We start from the raw sequence: 17,659 nt of genomic DNA, 5'->3' as shown, positions 1-17,659 counted from the left end.
CTTTATGACAGAACAAACAGGACAGAAAGATTCAAAAAGGAGGTAGGACGCAAGGTTGTAAAGGAAGGGCACAGAGGACAAAACAAAGGACAAGGAAAGAAAGAAAACAGATCATGGAATGAATGAAGGACAGATGGAACACTGTAGGAAAGAAGGAAAAAAGAGGGAAGGAAAAAGAAATAAGAGAAGGAAAGACAACAAAAAATGGGAGTAAGAACACAAAGGAGTAGACGAACAAGAAAGGAAAAGATGGAAAAGAGAAGAAAACTGTAGGAAATAAGGAAAGAAGGAGTGATGGCATAAGGAAAGAACGAAGGAAAAACAAGACAATGCGAAGCAAAGTTGAACACAAAGGACGAAAGACAAGGAGAAGGGGAAGAAGACATAAAGGCACAAGAATATAGAAGGAAGAAAGGAAGGAAGGAGATGAGAAAATAAAGTTTGCAGAACAAGGAAGGATGGGAAGATGGATAACAGACAGAAAAGGACAGGAAAAAAGAGTGATAGGATTGGAGGAAAAAAGGAAAGGAGAAAAGGAAGATAGAGTGAGGAAGCAATGAGAGAAGGAAGAAAGAAGGAAGGACAAAGACTCAATCGCTAGGCCTGGAAAAAAATAAACTAAAATTTCATGTTTCTCTCTGAGGGACGTCACATGAACCGGAGCAGCAGCAGCAGCATTACCTTGTGGAGGATGAGTGGGCACTCCAGGCCACATTTACAGGTTCCATCTGTGAGCAGGTAGGTCTTCACCTGCTCCAGGCTGGACAGCAGCGAGCCGCTGGGACTGGAAGACAGCAACAGGAGGGGTGGGGTTAAACTCAACGCTCCTGGTAATGGTAAAATAATAATTCACTTTTACAAAGGGATAAACTGAACAGCTTCATCAGAACATTATAGAAGACATGACTGGTCAGAAAGATGAGCTTCATTGTGTCAACCTTTTTTACACAAAATGCAGGTAACATTGTATGGATTTGCAACAAAAGAGAGCCAGTAACAAAGAAGGAATGTCGTCCAGCTAACTGGAAAGCTAGCTAGTTAGCAAGGGTTTATTAGCAGTTAGTTAGCATTAGCCTCAACTGCTTCAAGTCACAGAATGTAAACTTTTGCCTGACAGAAAAAAAGCAAGAGAAAATTTAACTACATAGAATATAAGGGATTAAATAGTAGTGTTACAACAAAATTTAAGGCATGTGATTAACATATTTAAAGCTAACTCTCATGTTTTCTAATGAATTGAAAACATTTTAAGGAGCTGAAGACAACCTGGTATAAATATTATGCTCTTATTTCTCCCATTCTGCTTTTCTTTTACTTTCAATCTCACAACTCTGCCACTACCATGTGGATGGTGCATATGGCGTTTTCCTCCATAAGCACCGTTATTAAGGCCACAAAGTTCAACTTTAGGCTCATCTGATCAGAGTACCAACAGGAAATTGGACTTTTTGTGGCCACATTTTCATGTCTCGTGATCACAGAGCGAGTTCTGAACTCTGTCTGAACCCATGGAGGTAGAGCCAGTCTGAAGTGGGATGTCCCATTACATCATGATGAAAAGAGCAGACTTTGCACACTTGATGGTCAGGGCTGATGGAGACGATTATCTGAGCCACTGACAGGAACAGAAATGTAACATCATTGGTGCATTGATCTGAGGCAGCTTTGAACTATGGGATAAAAAGAGTTTTCTTCATGAATGGTTGGTTTCTCCTAGACATTTAGCATTTATGCAAACATGTAGGTTGCAGTTCTTCTGCATCAATAAGTCGTTCAGCGTCCGATAAGGGCAATATATTGGGGAGATTTCAGACACACTGCAGCGTCAGAGGGACATGCGTGTCTCAACGCAGGGAGCAGCAGCATCTAAACGTCGCTGTGTTTGTGTCTGTTTCCTGCAGAGCCGATCAATCATCGCAGCTCTGACCGTGTGTAGACAGTAAACACACCTGCTAGGGGCTTTCTGATTCACACCACCGACCCTCAAACCTCCTGTTTACATCTTTTCTATTAAAAGTAATCTCCTATAAGCAACAGCGCTAATCAAGACTGTAAGATACTTCACTCAGGACGCTGTAGTTTCTGATGCTCAAGAATTTGAAAGATGCAAATGGTAGAAATTATAGTTTCACTTCAAACACAGGATTTTTTGCAGATCAAGAGACAATAATAACTTATAAATGAGTTGGGACTAATCGTTATATTAACACTTCTCAAAAATCGTCTGGATTCCGTAATTGACACGATCTTCAGCATAAATACCAAAGTTCATGAAGACTCTTCAGTCAATGTCTGTCTGTCTGTCTGTCTGTCTGTCTGTCTGTCTGTCTGTATGGATGGATGACATCAATGGTTGGATGAGCGAAAGACCAATGGTTGGATGGTTGGTTGGATGAGTGAAAGACCATTAGTTGGATGGATATACTGTAAACCAATGCTTGAATCCATTCATCCAACCATTGATACACCAATGAGTGGATGGATGGATGGTTGAATGCCAGACCAATAGATAGACGAATGGTTGGGTAGATGATAGACCAATGATTGGATGGTTGGCTGGATGGATGCTGTGTTTTTAAAGAACTACATCTGGTTTAGCTCTGGGACTTCTTTGGTGGAGTTCAACTTTGAACCCTGAAGCTGACCTGAGTGACCAGATTGTTCTTCAAACAGGAAACAGGACACCAACAGCATGTAAGACACGCCACCTTTCTGGACATGTTCTTACCTCACATACAAGACGCCTCCGCAGTGCTCCGCCTTGCGCTGCCAGCCAATGGGGACCTGGACAGGGACGGCCTGCCTCTCCTCTCCCGCCTCACAGTCCTTTCCGCCATTCATTGCTCCACTGGTTTTACGCTCGACGCCTCAGAGGTGTACGTATCAGACATGAACCAGCGTCATGTTCCGTCTTCCAAAGCCGTGGTGGAGGGGTCAGTGTTGGGAGGGTGGAAGAGAAGGGTTGCTGCCTGGACGCGGGGGTCGGCTCTCTGGCGGAGCTAATGGGGTGGTGGGAGGGTAGGGTGAGGCGGGCTCACAGCTGACCCTACCCTCTGAGCTGCATTCTGGCTACAGCGCTGAACGGTGTGACCACATCCATTACTGTATCCTGTCATTCGGAGCCATCCGATTGGCTAGAAGGGAGGGGGCGAGGATCGGGACTGCAGAGTTCTTCCAAAGAAAAGTCTTCTATTTTTTACTTCTCAACACTTGTCAATTTCCCAGGAAAAACACCATCAGAGATCTTTTCAGGATTTTGGTTCCCAATCACAATTGGGTAGTGGTTTCCCCATGACTCCTGAGAGGAGGAGAAGACGGACAGTTAAGAGTCAAAACCTAAAAACAGTCCAGTTCCTCATCAATCTGAGGTACTGTGAAAACCAAACAGTAAAACTAAATTAGCTTTGAACAGTTCACAACGTTCTACAAACAGCTGACATGATGTTAAATCACACTGTTACCATTTAAAAAGTGGGGTTAATCAGATTAATCGTGACTAATTGTTCACTGAAGTAATTGCCAACTATTTTAGCTTTAGCTATTGATCAGTTAATAAAAAAAATTGGTAAGTGGCCTTTATCAAGTCTTTTTACTCCAGTTAAAGATCCATTACTAAATTAGTTGATAATTTCAATACACATATAATCTGATTGTTTCAGCAATAAATTGAAATTGCCAATTTACCATATTCAATGTCACAATAATCGATTACTAAAATAATGGTTAGTTGCCGCCTTAGATAAAACATGGGCATAAGAAACGGAATCAACTTGCGCCAATTCAGTATTATTTTTCTTTTGGTTCATAACTGAGTAATTAGACAAAGAACGGTGAATTTGCTGAGATATATGAAATTGCTTTCACATGCAAGTATCACCAATCTCCTAAAATTAAGGAAATCGTTGCTGATAAATCGGCTGATAAAATCATATTTTGCCCATACGCCATCTTGGATATTTTCTAAAGGAAAACACAGAGCGTGAACCGATAAGCGGTTAAGCAAGTAATTGAACTATTGAGAACCGATTCTGTACAAGAACCGGTTCTCGATTCCCCTCCCTAGTCACTGATCAGAGCGACTGATCGGTGCATCTAAGACCTTCAATTAATCACACGTTTTCGCCGCTCGCCAAGCGGAGCTGCAAGCAGAGTCTCCTCTCAGCTGGTGGTGCTGCTGACTCACAACAGGCCTTTAGCTGCTGAAACAAACCCGGAGATGTTCCCACAGAGGCAGGGAGGTGAGCACGGGGAAAGGGGCAGCTGTTTATCAGGCAGAGCGCTGCAGCAATCATCTCAGGAGACGGCTGTGGAATCGTATAAGTGAAACGGCCACATCATTAAAATCTAATTTCCCAGAGCTCCATGTTTGGCAAAGACAGACATAACAAAAAGCACATCATTTCTATTGAGAAGAAATTACCTCTCCAACGAGAGCCTAGTGCAGCGCGAAGATGTCTGACAAATGTTTCGGTTATCGGCTTTTTTATTGGGTTGCATCAGAAAAGAAAAGGAAGAAAACGGATGTAAACCGAAGACATTTTGATTAGAAATTACACAAAGCGTCTCAGCAGGTGTTATCTTTACCTCAGGCAAAGCAGCTCTCTGCTAACTCTGCTTCCATGCAAACGGGAGAAACTCCAGTTATGCCTAAACCTGCAACATGTCAGATTAAAACACTGAGGCTTTTAGCAGGACCTGAACATCCACACAACTTCCCAGAGCAGATTTTAAAACACAAAGATGGAAGTTCACTGGGAGTTTACAGCAGAGAGCGAGGAGGATTTAGCCTGAAGGAAGGAAAGGAGGAGGAGGTAGGACACAAGGAAGGGAGGGGAGAACGAAAGAATGGACAGGAGACAACAGAAAAAAGAAGGAAGGAATGAACGATGGAAGGAAAGGAACAATGATGGAATAACAGAAGAAAGGAAATAAGGAATAAAATAAGAGTGAAAAAGGAAGGAATGAAGGAAAGAAATTAGAAATAAAAGTGAAGATGAATGAGACAATACAGAATAAAAGAAAAGTGAAAAGGAAAGAAAACTTGATAAGAGTGAGAAGTAAGGAAGGAAATAAAGAATAAAATAAGGGTGAAAAGGGAAGGAAGGAAAGAACAAAGAAATGAGGAAAGAAAATTAGGTATAAAGGAGTGAAAATGAACAACATAAGGTTGAAAAGAGAAGGAACGAATGAAATAAGTAATGAAGGAAGGAAGGAAATTAGGAAGGAATAGAAGAAGAGTGAAGACAAAGGGCAGATTTAAGGAAATTGGGAATAAAATAATAGGAAAAGGAATAAAGTCTGGAACAACAGATCATTTTCCAAAGACTCCATGTCCAACACTGATAATCTGGGAAGTGAAACAGGAAGTGACTCCCTCGCTGTGGCCAGTTTTACCTGCACTGTCCCCAGCAGAGAGTGACTCAGGACTAAACCAGCCAGAGAGCAGCAGAGGTTCACACATAATTGAGCTTTTTTTCCCCAGATAGTGACATCTGAAGCTTTTCTAACCGCTGTGATCCTGTGATGCAGGTGGGGAAGCTGCTCCCGTTTTCACCGAGCATCAACGCTCTGAAACCGCAGCCCGGCTGAAGCTACCTGATGCACACAACATGGACGCAGAGGCAATGAAGGTAGCACTTGAGAGACAAGAAGTGTGATTCATCTGCTGCTGGGGGCTCTAAAGGCTGCATCAGTGATTTATAATGGAGAGACGTCAGATTTTAAGCTCTGTGATATTACCCACAGGAGGAAGAGAGAGCAAACAACCAAAATGCATCACGGTGAAAAACAGGAAAAACAACTGTTTGCATCAAAATGGCCTCACAGGCAGCAAAACGCTAAGAATATCAAAATGAGACGTCAGAGCAAAGTGACCTCTACCAGACCGATGAGCAGCAACCGCTGCCTCATCGATGCTGTTGACTTTCCGTCCTGGCACTGTGTTCCTAATCAACTGATTATCAGCCAATTATAAGGTTTCTACTAGGTTTGAAAATGATTCTCATGATCTACGGACAAATGGAGACATTAATGTGTCAAATTTCTTAAATTTTAGATATCAAATCCATGTGTAAATGGAGTTAGTTCTATTCCAACCAGGAGTTTTTAACCATTTGTAATTATTTAATGAAAAAGCGTACAAATGCACGTCATTCATGACAGTGGAACTGGACCAGTTCAGGGGTTGCCCCAAGATATAAGCCTGGCGGGCCACCAGGCTTTACTTGTGCCGCCACAAGTAAAGTCTTTTTAAAATGTTTGCATTTTTTCAGATTTTATAGTTGACGTTCAGGTATTAATCTTCCAATCTTTTTATAAGACATAATTATCAAGTGATATTTTCCAAATTTCCTGTCAACTTTAAACATTTTTTAACTCAAAAACACGGCGGGCAGCTGGATGAATGACACCCAAGCACCAGGCTTAGCAAGTTTTGTTGTAGTTGAATCATTTCTGCATAAAATGGCCACAAACTTCTGACCAATCGATTCTAAATCTTTACAAATAAAAACCACGATTCTTACTGATTTTTTTCTCTCCTCAAACTCTACTTTCCAGATTTCTCAGCTCCCAACATTCATTTTAAGATGCAAAATACTGAAGAAGAAAGTTCTGTTGCGGCTTTTCTTCGCTCCATCTTTTTGGTTTTAAGAGACAGAGATGGAACGAAGGAGAAAGGTGGTGCTAATTTAAGTAATTAGTGGAGGCTGAGACCAAAGTGAAACCATGCATATATTTCAGAAGCTGAAGAATTCAGCTAAGGTTAGATTTAACGTACATACTACTTAGTAAACACATCTTTTAAAATCATTTGATCCCATCAGTTAATAACAAGGAAAACAAACAAGGTGATGTTACTAAATATGAAAGCGATCCAAAAAAGAAATAAAAATGTCCTTCTTACTCTATGAGCTGCTCCTCTATTCAGAACGCTAACTTTCATTTGTCTATAGCTAGGCTACTGAGGAAAAAAAACAACAAGACTCTGAAAAATAAACGTTTCAGGTCAGAAATCAGATCAAATAAGAGAGAAGCTCGGCTAAATATGGCAGAGTAACTGGATCTGTGGTCCATTAAGGGCAGCAGTTTATGGAAATGTAGAAATAAAATCAGACAGAGACTGATCTGATAGGATTTGGGATGTCTGACCAATCAGTGATGCTTTAAAGCATCACTGTGTTTATGTCTAATTAATTAATTAGAATAAAGAAGTTTTAAATCACAGGACGTCTAAACTTTATGGCAAATTGTCCCACCTTTCAGCTGCTAATAGTGCTAAACAGATCAGAGTAAAACAAACAGATGGATAAAAATGCACCAGACTGAGGCAAACTGATCAATGTACGGTTATTTTAATCCATTAATAAAATAAAAAAGAAATGGTGATGTTGAATGTTTTGTTTATTGATATAAATCTTGATTTTGATGGTTTATGTGAGACTCTTATAAGTGAACATCTAAAACAGTTTTGTGGACAGCAGATGTGTGGATGGACGTTTTTTTATCTTTTAGAGCGACATTTTAGTAGAAATTTTTTTTTAATCTATAACAGTATTGCTCATTTATTATGCCAGTTTCATCTTAATTTCAGAGTAACTTTTATTTGCTTACCATAATTTCTGTTTCCCTTAGCAAGGGAAACAGAAATTATGTTTCCCAGAAAAGAGGCAACAGAAATTATGTTGCCTCTTTTCTGAGGCATTTAAAAACATTTTTGTTTTTAAGCAGAATATTTGGCTGATATTTTAAAATGCATAAAAACAACATTTTTTTCCCTTATTTAAAGGAATATTACAAGTTAATTAACCAACATTAGAACTGCTATAAAGACAGAAGGCACAAAGATTTCCTGTTCAATGATTTTAACATAAATTACCGGACATATTGGCACAAAATTGCATTTTCTAAGATGCCGTGGCTTTTTGCTTTTCAACCAACACAGATGATTTTGTATTATTGAAAAGTTATTTTATTTCTGTTCCATATTAAAGTATGTAAAGTTGCGTAGTGACCTTTATTCAGACAAGAAGTCAAATTTGCTACACAAAATCACAGATTTTCACTGTTAAAACAGAACATAATGTTTACAAATATTTCTTTTCAATATTTATCCCTAAAATTGTCAACTGCATTTTAAAATTATGTTTTTGCAGAGCAACCGTCTATTTTTAGCACTTTCGACAAAGACAGCCACTTTTGTTTAGCATCTTCATTTTTACGTACTTTAAATAAATTACTCCAGAATTTAGAAGAAACTTTAAGATTCTGCAACTATGCACATGATATCAGTATCACCTGGAAGGAATTTGAATTTCTCTATCAGATGATACCATTTGTTTTATGCTGAATACACAGTAAATTAATCCAAAGCTTCACAGAGAGAAAAATACCTTTAACTTAAGCAGGTCTTCTCCTGTCAGCGAGTCTGCGGCTGCAGATTTGTACTCCCATTAAGCTGCAACATCCTTTAAATGCAGATTTAACTTGCGACACCAAAGTGAGGTTCTGGGAATTTCTGATGATTTATGCATATCCAGAATATACTTTTAAAAACATGCTGGACTTAACGTCAGGCTAACGGTGCTTTATTTACATCAAAATGTACAGAATTTCAAAAATCAACACAGTTTTTGGTTCAAATGCAGAAGAGATTCTTAAATGAGACTAACATTGTCTGGAATGCAAAGAAATTGGAAATCGGTAGAAATAAATCAAATCCTTGTTGTTGTCTTAAGAGAATAATCTTATTTATTTTATATTAAGAATTAAATGGGGTTTAAAAAACAACTGAATGGAAAATAAAACGTCAATGCGCTTAAATTCAGAAGAAGCCAATATCTACAGTCTTCCTCATCTCCGCTGCACGGTTCAGCCAATCAGGGCCAAGGAAAATAAATGGTGCTCCTGGATTGGTTGCTTTTCAATGACCAGCACGTCAAGTAGCATTACAACTATATTTGCTAATCTGCATTTTCTTTTGAATATTTTAGAAGCGCTTTACGTAAAAATCCACAAATAGACTAATATTACGCTCATAAATATACAAATCCGCGATTACCAACACATTAACAGATGACTAACCACTCCATTTCTTTTATTGTTCTTTATTTTAATCCTCCGATCCCTGAAATATCAGACAAATAGAAATCATTTCAAATTCTACTTCCCTTATAGTGTGAAATGCATCTAAAATGATGTATGTTTTAAGGGTTAAAACAAGTGCAATTTCACTAAAATCCATAAATCAAAAATGTTTTGGTTACAACATTTTACAAGTTTTAATGCTAATTAAACAACATGTGAATTTTGCTTTCACCACATCATGGAAATCAAAGATTTGGGATCATTTAAAGATTTCTTAAAATTCTCCAACATTAAATTATTTGTTTTCACAAATATTTTATTTTAAAAAAAGAAAAACAAACCTAGTAGGAATACAAATTGCCCATTTCATGTTAATTAGAGGGTAATTATATGATTTTCCAGGTTTCATAGGGAGATCCTCAAGACCTTACAATAACAGAAATGTGTAGATTATATCCAGTATTTATGATCATTTATTCAACCCACGCTGGCTCAGTGACACGTTAAATTAAAGGCAACCCTGACAGCTTTAACAGTTGGCTAAAAGACAGCAGTTCCCCCTAAAATCTGGACCTGACAGACGGTTGGACATCATCAAAACAAGCCTAAAGGTGAGATAATTAGCCTGTTGACTTGGGCTGAACAGCGGAAACCTGCTTTATGGCGCTGCTTTAGCGGCTGTTCGGCCTCGCCGAACCCGGTTCGGTGTCAGAGAGGAGGACTGGGACCAGTCAGAGGGCTCTCTGATGCTCTGGAGCCAACACTGAGCTAGCCGTTAGCCTGCTAGCTTGTTGTAAGGAAAATGCACTAGACGGAGAGMCCAGCTCAAGCTAACAACCGTTGGCTTTTTATTCTGCGAACCGGAACCGGGTTCGGGCAAGTCCAGCACCCGCAGCCCGGGTTCCGATTTACAAAATATCGAGGTGGAAATATTTTAGAAAGGCCCCAGTTAGGTTTCGAGCCGAATGGGGGCAAGGAGAGGCCAGGGCCAGGCCGAGTTAGCACGGCTAGCTTAGCCTGCTGGCTAACAGCCGTGCTAACCCGTTGCGTTTGCAGATGAAGAGAGAGACGCTTTTCAGGCTCTGTAACGCTCCTGTCTGCGGCAAAGCAGGCCGAAAACCGACCCTTCTTACCCGGACACCCCGGCTAGTGCATCCCTCCGCTGAAAGAGTGACAGAAAGGAGCGAGGAGGCGCTTCAGATGAGGAGAAAAATAAGAATAAGAAGCCTACCCATTAGTTCTCTGCTGCTGCTGCTGCTCCTACACTGGAATACTGGAGATGATGGAGAGCCGCGCTGCGCATGCGCCGGCACGGGCTGCCAGCAGATGGGAGAGAGGTGATGCACGTTTTACTCCGGAGCGCTGAATGGCATGCATGAGATGTGCGGGGTGAAAGCTGCAAAGTTAGGGATAAAACAGCTGGAGGAGTGGCTGGGATGAGTCACAGACATGAAACCCGTAAAAATACACAATCCACAGCGTGTCATTGCACTCAGAAATACCAAAATATCGGCATAGCTCAAAATTAACAGAGAAAACAATAGCAACTTTTGCAAGACAAAAGCAAAAAAGTACAGATATCATGTATGAATATGAGAAGTTACACAAATCACCACTTTCAAAATGGAGAAATGAAAATTTTAGAACATGAACATGCAAATTAAAGATCAATTTAGAGCATTTAAAATACAAAGGCAAAATTACTATTTTATTTTTTAAGACAGATTATTTCAAATAATAACTGAGCCTTTCATAATCATTGATATTTGACAACAAAATTCAAAAATACAAAAACATTTCATTAAATGAGACATTTTGGAAACATTATTAAATATAAAAGCAAAGAAGATGCAAAGATGTTACACAAAACAATACTATTTGGCAAACACTTGCCTTTAAGCGGCCATCACAGAATTAAAGTATAAAAAATGATGGGAAAACAACTAAATCTTTTGAAAAATGAGAAAAAACACTAAAGCAAAACTTGTAAATCATTATTTTAAGATAATAATGATGCAAAAAATAATTTAAACATTAATAAAGCGTGAAGGTTTGACAACTCAATCCAAATTTAATAATTAAAAACAAATACAAAATGTAAAACCTGAGAAAAAATAGCAAAGGAATCAAAATTTAGACATACTAACAAAAAATATTTTCAGAAAGACACGCACAATCAGAAAACACAAGTCAGAAAATGTTTGATTTTAGAAAAAGAAAAAAATTTGGACAAACAGTTGCATTCTATAGGACCTCTAATCTGACAAAATAATAATAATAATAATAATAATAATAATAATAATAATAATAATAATAATAAACAAATCAACATGCATTTATTTAAACAGAATAAAAAGAGAAAATAACAAAATTACCCTAAAAAATCCCACAGAATGAGTCATTAATTATTTGATTTATTTCACAAAATGCTTTTATTATCCTGAGTTTCAGTGTTGCTCATTATCTGCAGCTAAATTGTAAATAAGAGTCCAGTATAAATGCGCAAATCTAAAAAACTGACACTGCACCCAAAACAGACACTCAAACAGGATCAATAAAACCCATGAAAGCTTGAAAATGAGGCCTTCGGCTGTGAAGAGGCTGCAGCTCTGAAGGTCAAACCTGAGGAAACCATAAACGAGTTCGGCCACGGTTTTAAAAAAGCTCTTCATGTGTTTATATAAGGGCAAACAGGAAGCTAAGTATGTCAGCAGAACGTCGTATTTTACCATAATGTGACAGAATAAACAGGCGCTCAGTGAAGCAGGCGATTTCTGAGATACCTGCTAGTTTATTCTGCTTATTTCATCCATCAACTTAAAGCCACAGCATAACCAGAGCTTTATCTTTACTGAGGACGAGTGAAAATCTGAACCAGTTTGATCAAAGTGAGAGGAATCTCAGATTCTTACATTTTAATAAAAACAATAACTTATAAATATAATGTGAATATTTTTATAAGATTGTCAACAATAAAGAAAACATATTTTCCATGTTCTGCATAGATTCAATAGACACACTTAATAGTTAAGAGTGATAAGGTCATTTTAATAACAATGATGTTATAATATTCTTTTTTTTTACATCCCCAAAATTTCATACTATTAGAAAAATAAAATAAAAATAACTGTCACCTTTTATTACACTGTTTAATATAACTTTTATTTTTTAATTTAGCTGTAAATTATAATGGTTAGCAATACATATTTTTTCATGTTTCATCCTTTATTTCTTAGTGCTTTACAAAATACATAAAAATATTAAAATGAGAAATTTTATTACAAAGACACAAAACATTGACTATTAAATAAAAAATACAAACCCTGAAAAAAACTGTTTAAGGAAATAAATATAGGAATCAATTCAGTAATGTAATTTGGACACAACGAACATGACCCCAGAAAATAACAATAAATGTTTTGAATGAGCAATGACACATAAATAATGACAGCGACTTTTTAATAAATTTTAAAGCTGTGAAATATAAATATAATATATTCAAATGTTGATTTTTAAAGGAAAAAACCGGACTATAAAAGTAAACAAAAACGCCTGCGTTATAATTTTCTTTGCCCCTAGAGGGCGACATTTAGACATCTCTGTGTTTAAACTTTAACTCTAGCGCTGATGTTATTGTTGTATTATTACTATTTTTATTTTTGAAAAATAATTGTATTTAGTTGTGAGTTTATGTTAAATGTGTTTGTTGTATCTTTTTTGTTGTTGTTGTTGTTATTTTATTTCGTTTAACTACTTTGTGCCACTTTCCGGCCGGCTGCCTGTCTCAGCCAATCAGAAGTGAGCTACAATCATAAGCAGGAAGTGGTAATCAGTGACAGCGCTCCATTCCCGCGAATACAGAGAAGCATTTTCACCATAACACGTCCAGGTAGGAAACTTCTCTTGTCCAGCTACTGTCTGTGCAGATTCTTATACTAATTAATTCTCTATTAAATATATAATTAAAGGTTCTTTATCTCAGAATTTCTCAGCTCCGGGCTGATTAATTAGTGGGGGGGAGGAAGTGGAATGAACGTTACACCAAACTCTTGTTTTCAATTGAGCTGTTTTAGAAATCTTATCGTTTCTGTCAGTTTTTTAAGTGGCTTCAGGTAATGGTTGGAAAATATTCTTTAAAAGTGATGCTCTCTTTACAATTCGGCTAACAAACCACCCTGCTAGGCCTTCTGTAGAGTATACTAAAGACGTAATCGATAATAAAACAAGTAATAACTACTGGCGGATCTTTTTTAAGGGATTTATTCAATGCCGACTTTTTGCTTTCAATTTATCAACATAAATACATGTTTTTTTTATTTAAAGTGTAGAATGCGCATTAGTTAAAATATTAAACCTTATTCTTTACAGGTTTTTCCCATCATCATGAGTAAAAGAAAAGCTAAAGATGCTCATCTACCTATTGGAGAATGCATCAGTCAGGTTTGAAATGAAGAACTTTTCCCCTTATTTTGTTTATGTTGATTACGTTATAAATTTGTATTTATGTGCGTTTTATTTTCAGGTTCATCAGATTTTAAGGAAGAGATTTTGCCATCAGCAGCTTCCTGTTAAACCAGAGGGAGTGGAGGCTCAACACAAGTAGGTGAATTTATCCCTGGTTTTGGAATAAGGTCACCCAGGTTAGCTCACAAAAGTGTCCTAGTAAAACAAAATGTACAGTATAGAAATGGAATAATGTTGAATGTTTACCTGCAGACACCTGGCGGAGCTGCTGAAGCGAACGGCGGTCCACGGGGAGAGCAACTCTGTGCTAATCGTCGGCCCTAGAGGAGCGGGGAAAACCATGGTGAGCCTCCATCGGGTTAGCGTTGGAAAATTGTCGTATCCCGAGGCGTGACGTCTGTTTCTGTGTCTGCAGCTGCTGAAGAGCGTCCTGAGGGAACTGTCACAGGAAACAGAGGTGCAGAAAAACCTCCTGCAGGTTCACCTCAACGGTAAGCTCCACCTGCTTCACGATACGATCTCGAACAGGAGCGGTTCTCATGCATCCTTTCATCCGTTTTCAGGCCTCCTGCAGACGGACGACAGAATAGCTCTGAAAGAAATAACAAGGCAGCTCCAGCTGGAAAACGTTGTTGGCGATAAAGTGTTTGTGAGTAACGGCAGGCTTTAGTAGGAGGTTCTGCAAGAAAACTGCTTCAAAACCAGATTTCTGTCCGACTTCAGGGAAGTTTTGCGGAGAACTTGACTTTCCTGCTGGATGCGTTGAAGAAAGGCGATCGCAGCAGCAGCCGTCCGGTGCTGTTCGTCCTGGACGAGTTCGACCTGTTCGCCCAGCACAAGAACCAGACTTTGCTCTACAACCTGTTTGATGTTTCCCAGTCTGCCCAGGCGCCTGTCGCGGTAGTCGGCCTCACCTGCAGGCTGGTGGGTCATGCATTCATGCATTACTGAGGTTAAAGGTCAAACTTTACCTAGCACTTTTGACTAGATATAATTTCTAAGGCACATTTTTGTAAATGATTAAAACAGGATGCATTGCCACAGAAAATGGTGCTGGGCCAATTGGTGGCGCTGTAACGGCACAAAAAAACCACCAGATTTCCACACAATTCAATTTCTTCTCATTTTATTCACTTATTTTGAAATGCCTAGAATATGACAAATGTGACGAAGCCTGTCACAATAACAAATGTTTTTATACAATAAATTGTCCCAGAAATGATTGTGATGCACAATAATATTGTCATTTTCAGATCATTTTCATAATGGCAAACTTTAATTTTGTACAGAATATGCCACGCTGCAGCTGGAAGACATTTTAAATATTCTAAATAAAAATAAAACAATAAATCAAACGGAAATATAAAATCTCACGCAACCAAAACCATAAATAAAATGGATTATGACGTCTCTCTGGGTTCTTTCTCCCAGGATGTGTTGGAGTTGTTGGAGAAGCGGGTGAAGTCTCGGTTTTCCCACCGTCAGATGCACCTGCTGAGCAAGCTGACGTTCCCTCAGTACCTGGAGCGGATCCGAGATCAGCTCAGCCTGCCGGACGACTTCCCGGATGGAAAGTTCGCTCAGGAGTGGAACGCCGGCGTGACGGTGAGTCAGTAAGTCCTGAAACGGAAACAGGATTTCTTGATCTTAGCTTCTTCTCCTGCAGACTCTCTGTGAAGACAAATCAGCTGAAGAGGTTCTGCAGAGATATTTCAACTCCAGTACGGACTTCCGCTCCCTGCACACGCTGCTGGTGAGATAAATAAAGCAGCACATTACTGTAAAAAATACTGTAAAAATCTTCCAAGTGTGGATACAACCATGAAATGTTTGTATTTGTCGTCTTGTTGGTTAGTGTTAGCTTCTGCTAAAATTCCGGTGTTAACTTCCACTATTTTTTCAAAATCTTTTTAGTGGTTTATCGATAGTTTTTACTAATCTTTTAACCTGTCTAGTGGTTTAGAGTTAGCTTCCACTGATTTTTGTTACTGGCAATAAGTACTGCAGATATTGGTGCAAACATATATTCTACATTTTGAAAAATATGAGCCACAAAAAAGAAACACAAGATCAAGAAAATACAAATGATGTCTATGGTTGAAAGTATATAGGCTATGATTTCACACCAAAAATATTCATCTACAACGACATAGTAGGTAGAAAAATTTACATTTCTGCTAGAAAATCAGGAATTTTTAGGTTAAAAGATTTTCTAGAGAAAACTTCTGGAAAATTTCCAAAAGGTAAATATTTTGGATTTTATGAGCTCAGAAAATGTGCACGTATTTTTTCTAGATTTTTTTTTCTCACAAATTTTAAACTTTTGGAGCTCAGAAATGTCTGAGTTTTTTTTTTTTTTTTGAGGCGGATTTTTTTTTTTTTCTATCTACGATGATTCTAATGCACAATTGTATTGTAAATTCAAAAAACTATTAGTAAATATTATTTCTGTAAATCCAGTTAATGATTTTGCACTAAAAGTCTCCATCATGGATAAATATTGGATAATTTAGAGCAAAAATCAAATTTCCTCGATGACCATGGCCACCATTTAAATTTTTTCAATGGATAGCATTTTCTCAAAAACCCAGCTCTAGGTTTTATCCACATGTGAAAGATTTTTCAGAATTATTCAATGTCCTGCTGCTCCAAAAGAAGGAAACTTATTCCTTTCAGATGTTGTGTTTGAGTCGAGTCTCGGTGGCCAGGCCGTCCATCACGCCGGCGGATCTCCTGGACGCCAGTCGCTTCTGTCTCGCTGACGCCAACGCAAACATGCTCCACGGTAAAACAGTTCACCTGAGTCCCGTCCCGAGTCTCACACCTGAATTAAACCCGAGACTTTCTTCTTCTCTGGTAGGTTTATCGATCTTGGAGCTGTGCCTGATTATTGCCATGAAGCACCTCAACGACGTCTATGAAGGAGAGCCGTTCAATCTGCAGATGGTTCACAACGGTAGGCCTGGAGACGTGAATGCAAAGATGAAGAAAGTCACTATAAGTTCAGTTTTCTGCAGAATAATTCAGCTTCAAGTTTCACACCAACATGAGCATAAACGGGGAAAAAACACTGTAACTGTTTAAATATTCAGTGCTGTGAAAATGTAGGARCTCTTATGGTGACACAAAGTAGGAAAAATATGAGATAAAAGATCTGAAAAAGCAACACATCATTCCCTGAATCGCTAACAGATGAGAAACAAACTCATTGACAAATCAATCTGGGTTGCTAAGTCGTCTCTAATGCTTTAGGACTTAAGAAAATCACAGTGAAAACCATTATGGAAACATGGGAAGCCTTTATAATATTTTACACTTAATGAAAACATGACATTTTAAAATTAGAATATATATATATATATATAACTATTTTTAAAAACAGAAATGTGAGCTTAATGAAAAATGTGTTTCTAGAGGGAGGAGACGTCACTTGGGGCTGATCAACCAATCAGATTTAGAGTTTGAGTAACGTCACTTATGTCACTTTAGACTCCAAATAACAAATCTAATTATATTTTTTGTTTATACATTTAGACAAGATAGACTAAACATGTCAACAGTTGATCATTGTAGATAAAATATTCATTCTGCGAAATAAAAACACGAATTCCTGATTTCTGGAGACCAGAACCTAAAGCTCAGGCAAACACATTTTGAAGTGACCTTGAGAAAAGCAGTTAATAACTTGCACTCTATGCATTTAGAGTTTAAGAAGTTCCTGCAGAGGAAGTCCAACTCCATGTATAACTTTGAGCAGCCAGTCATAATGAAGGTATGTTTCCATCTGATTTACCAACCAAGCTTCCCAGGTAGACCTCGTTGTCATAGTTACGTCTCCCCCCCACCGCAGGCCTTCGAGCATCTGCAGCAGCTGGAGCTGATCCAACCTGCCGACGGCGCCTCGGATAAAACCCAGAGGGAGTTTCAGCTGATGAGGCTGATGCTGGACCACAGTCAGATCATGGAGGCGATGCAGAAGTACCCTCAGTGTCCCACGGATGTCAAGCAGTGGGCCACGTCGGCGTTCGCCTAGACTCTAGACGTTTGTTAAAATAAACCCAACATTTAGTTTCAAATATTCACAATAAATTATTAAAGAAAATAAATGCTA

At 38.4% G+C, this 17,659-nt stretch overlaps 2 protein-coding genes across 6 annotated transcripts in view; one reads left to right on the top strand and one right to left on the bottom strand.

Annotated features, from left to right (window-relative positions):
• The window catches only part of mbd5 (methyl-CpG binding domain protein 5), a 23,748-nt gene extending 13,354 nt beyond the window's left edge, over positions 1-10,394 (bottom strand). For 2 of the 3 annotated variants that reach the window (XM_008397560.2, XM_008397578.2), the window contains exons 1-3: positions 10,316-10,394; positions 2,729-3,298; positions 682-784 (exon numbers count right to left, since the gene is read on the bottom strand). In XM_008397560.2, coding sequence (XP_008395782.1) covers positions 682-784; positions 2,729-2,841 — 216 coding nt within the window. In that variant the 5' untranslated portion in view covers positions 2,842-3,298; positions 10,316-10,394. The other variant, XM_008397569.2, reaches the window with a different exon arrangement.
• orc4 (origin recognition complex, subunit 4) lies at positions 9,597-17,659 on the top strand. 3 transcript variants are annotated; one of them, XM_008397597.2, is made up of 14 exons: positions 9,597-9,695; positions 12,873-12,973; positions 13,453-13,524; positions 13,607-13,683; positions 13,801-13,891; positions 13,964-14,039; positions 14,112-14,197; positions 14,272-14,472; positions 14,980-15,153; positions 15,215-15,301; positions 16,225-16,333; positions 16,409-16,504; positions 17,253-17,320; positions 17,399-17,659. In XM_008397597.2, the coding sequence occupies exons 3-14, from the start codon at positions 13,468-13,470 to the stop codon at positions 17,579-17,581; spliced, it is 1,305 nt and encodes a 434-aa protein (XP_008395819.1). In that variant the 5' UTR covers positions 9,597-9,695; positions 12,873-12,973; positions 13,453-13,467; the 3' UTR covers positions 17,582-17,659. The 3 variants fall into 3 exon arrangements, with proteins under 3 accessions (XP_008395819.1, XP_008395811.1, XP_008395828.1); XM_008397589.2 differs by lacking the exon at positions 9,597-9,695 and adding an exon at positions 10,336-10,421; XM_008397606.2 differs by lacking the exons at positions 9,597-9,695; positions 12,873-12,973; positions 13,453-13,524 and having other exon boundaries at positions 13,603-13,687.

This window comes from Poecilia reticulata, linkage group LG2 (assembly GCF_000633615.1).
Source record: "Poecilia reticulata strain Guanapo linkage group LG2, Guppy_female_1.0+MT, whole genome shotgun sequence".
Taxonomy (NCBI): domain Eukaryota; kingdom Metazoa; phylum Chordata; class Actinopteri; order Cyprinodontiformes; family Poeciliidae; genus Poecilia; species Poecilia reticulata.
This window is presented reverse-complemented; position numbering and strand designations above follow the sequence as displayed.

Bases quoted from the DNA above. Each gene is read 5' to 3' on its own strand.
- orc4 (XM_008397597.2), top strand. From the start codon at position 13,468: ATGAGTAAAAGAAAAGCTAAAGATGCTCATCTACCTATTGGAGAATGC. The intron at 15,302-16,224 runs GTGAGATAAATA...TATTCCTTTCAG, and splicing joins GCTCCCTGCACACGCTGCTG to ATGTTGTGTTTGAGTCGAGT. The intron at 17,321-17,398 runs GTATGTTTCCAT...CCCCCACCGCAG, and splicing joins AGCAGCCAGTCATAATGAAG to GCCTTCGAGCATCTGCAGCA.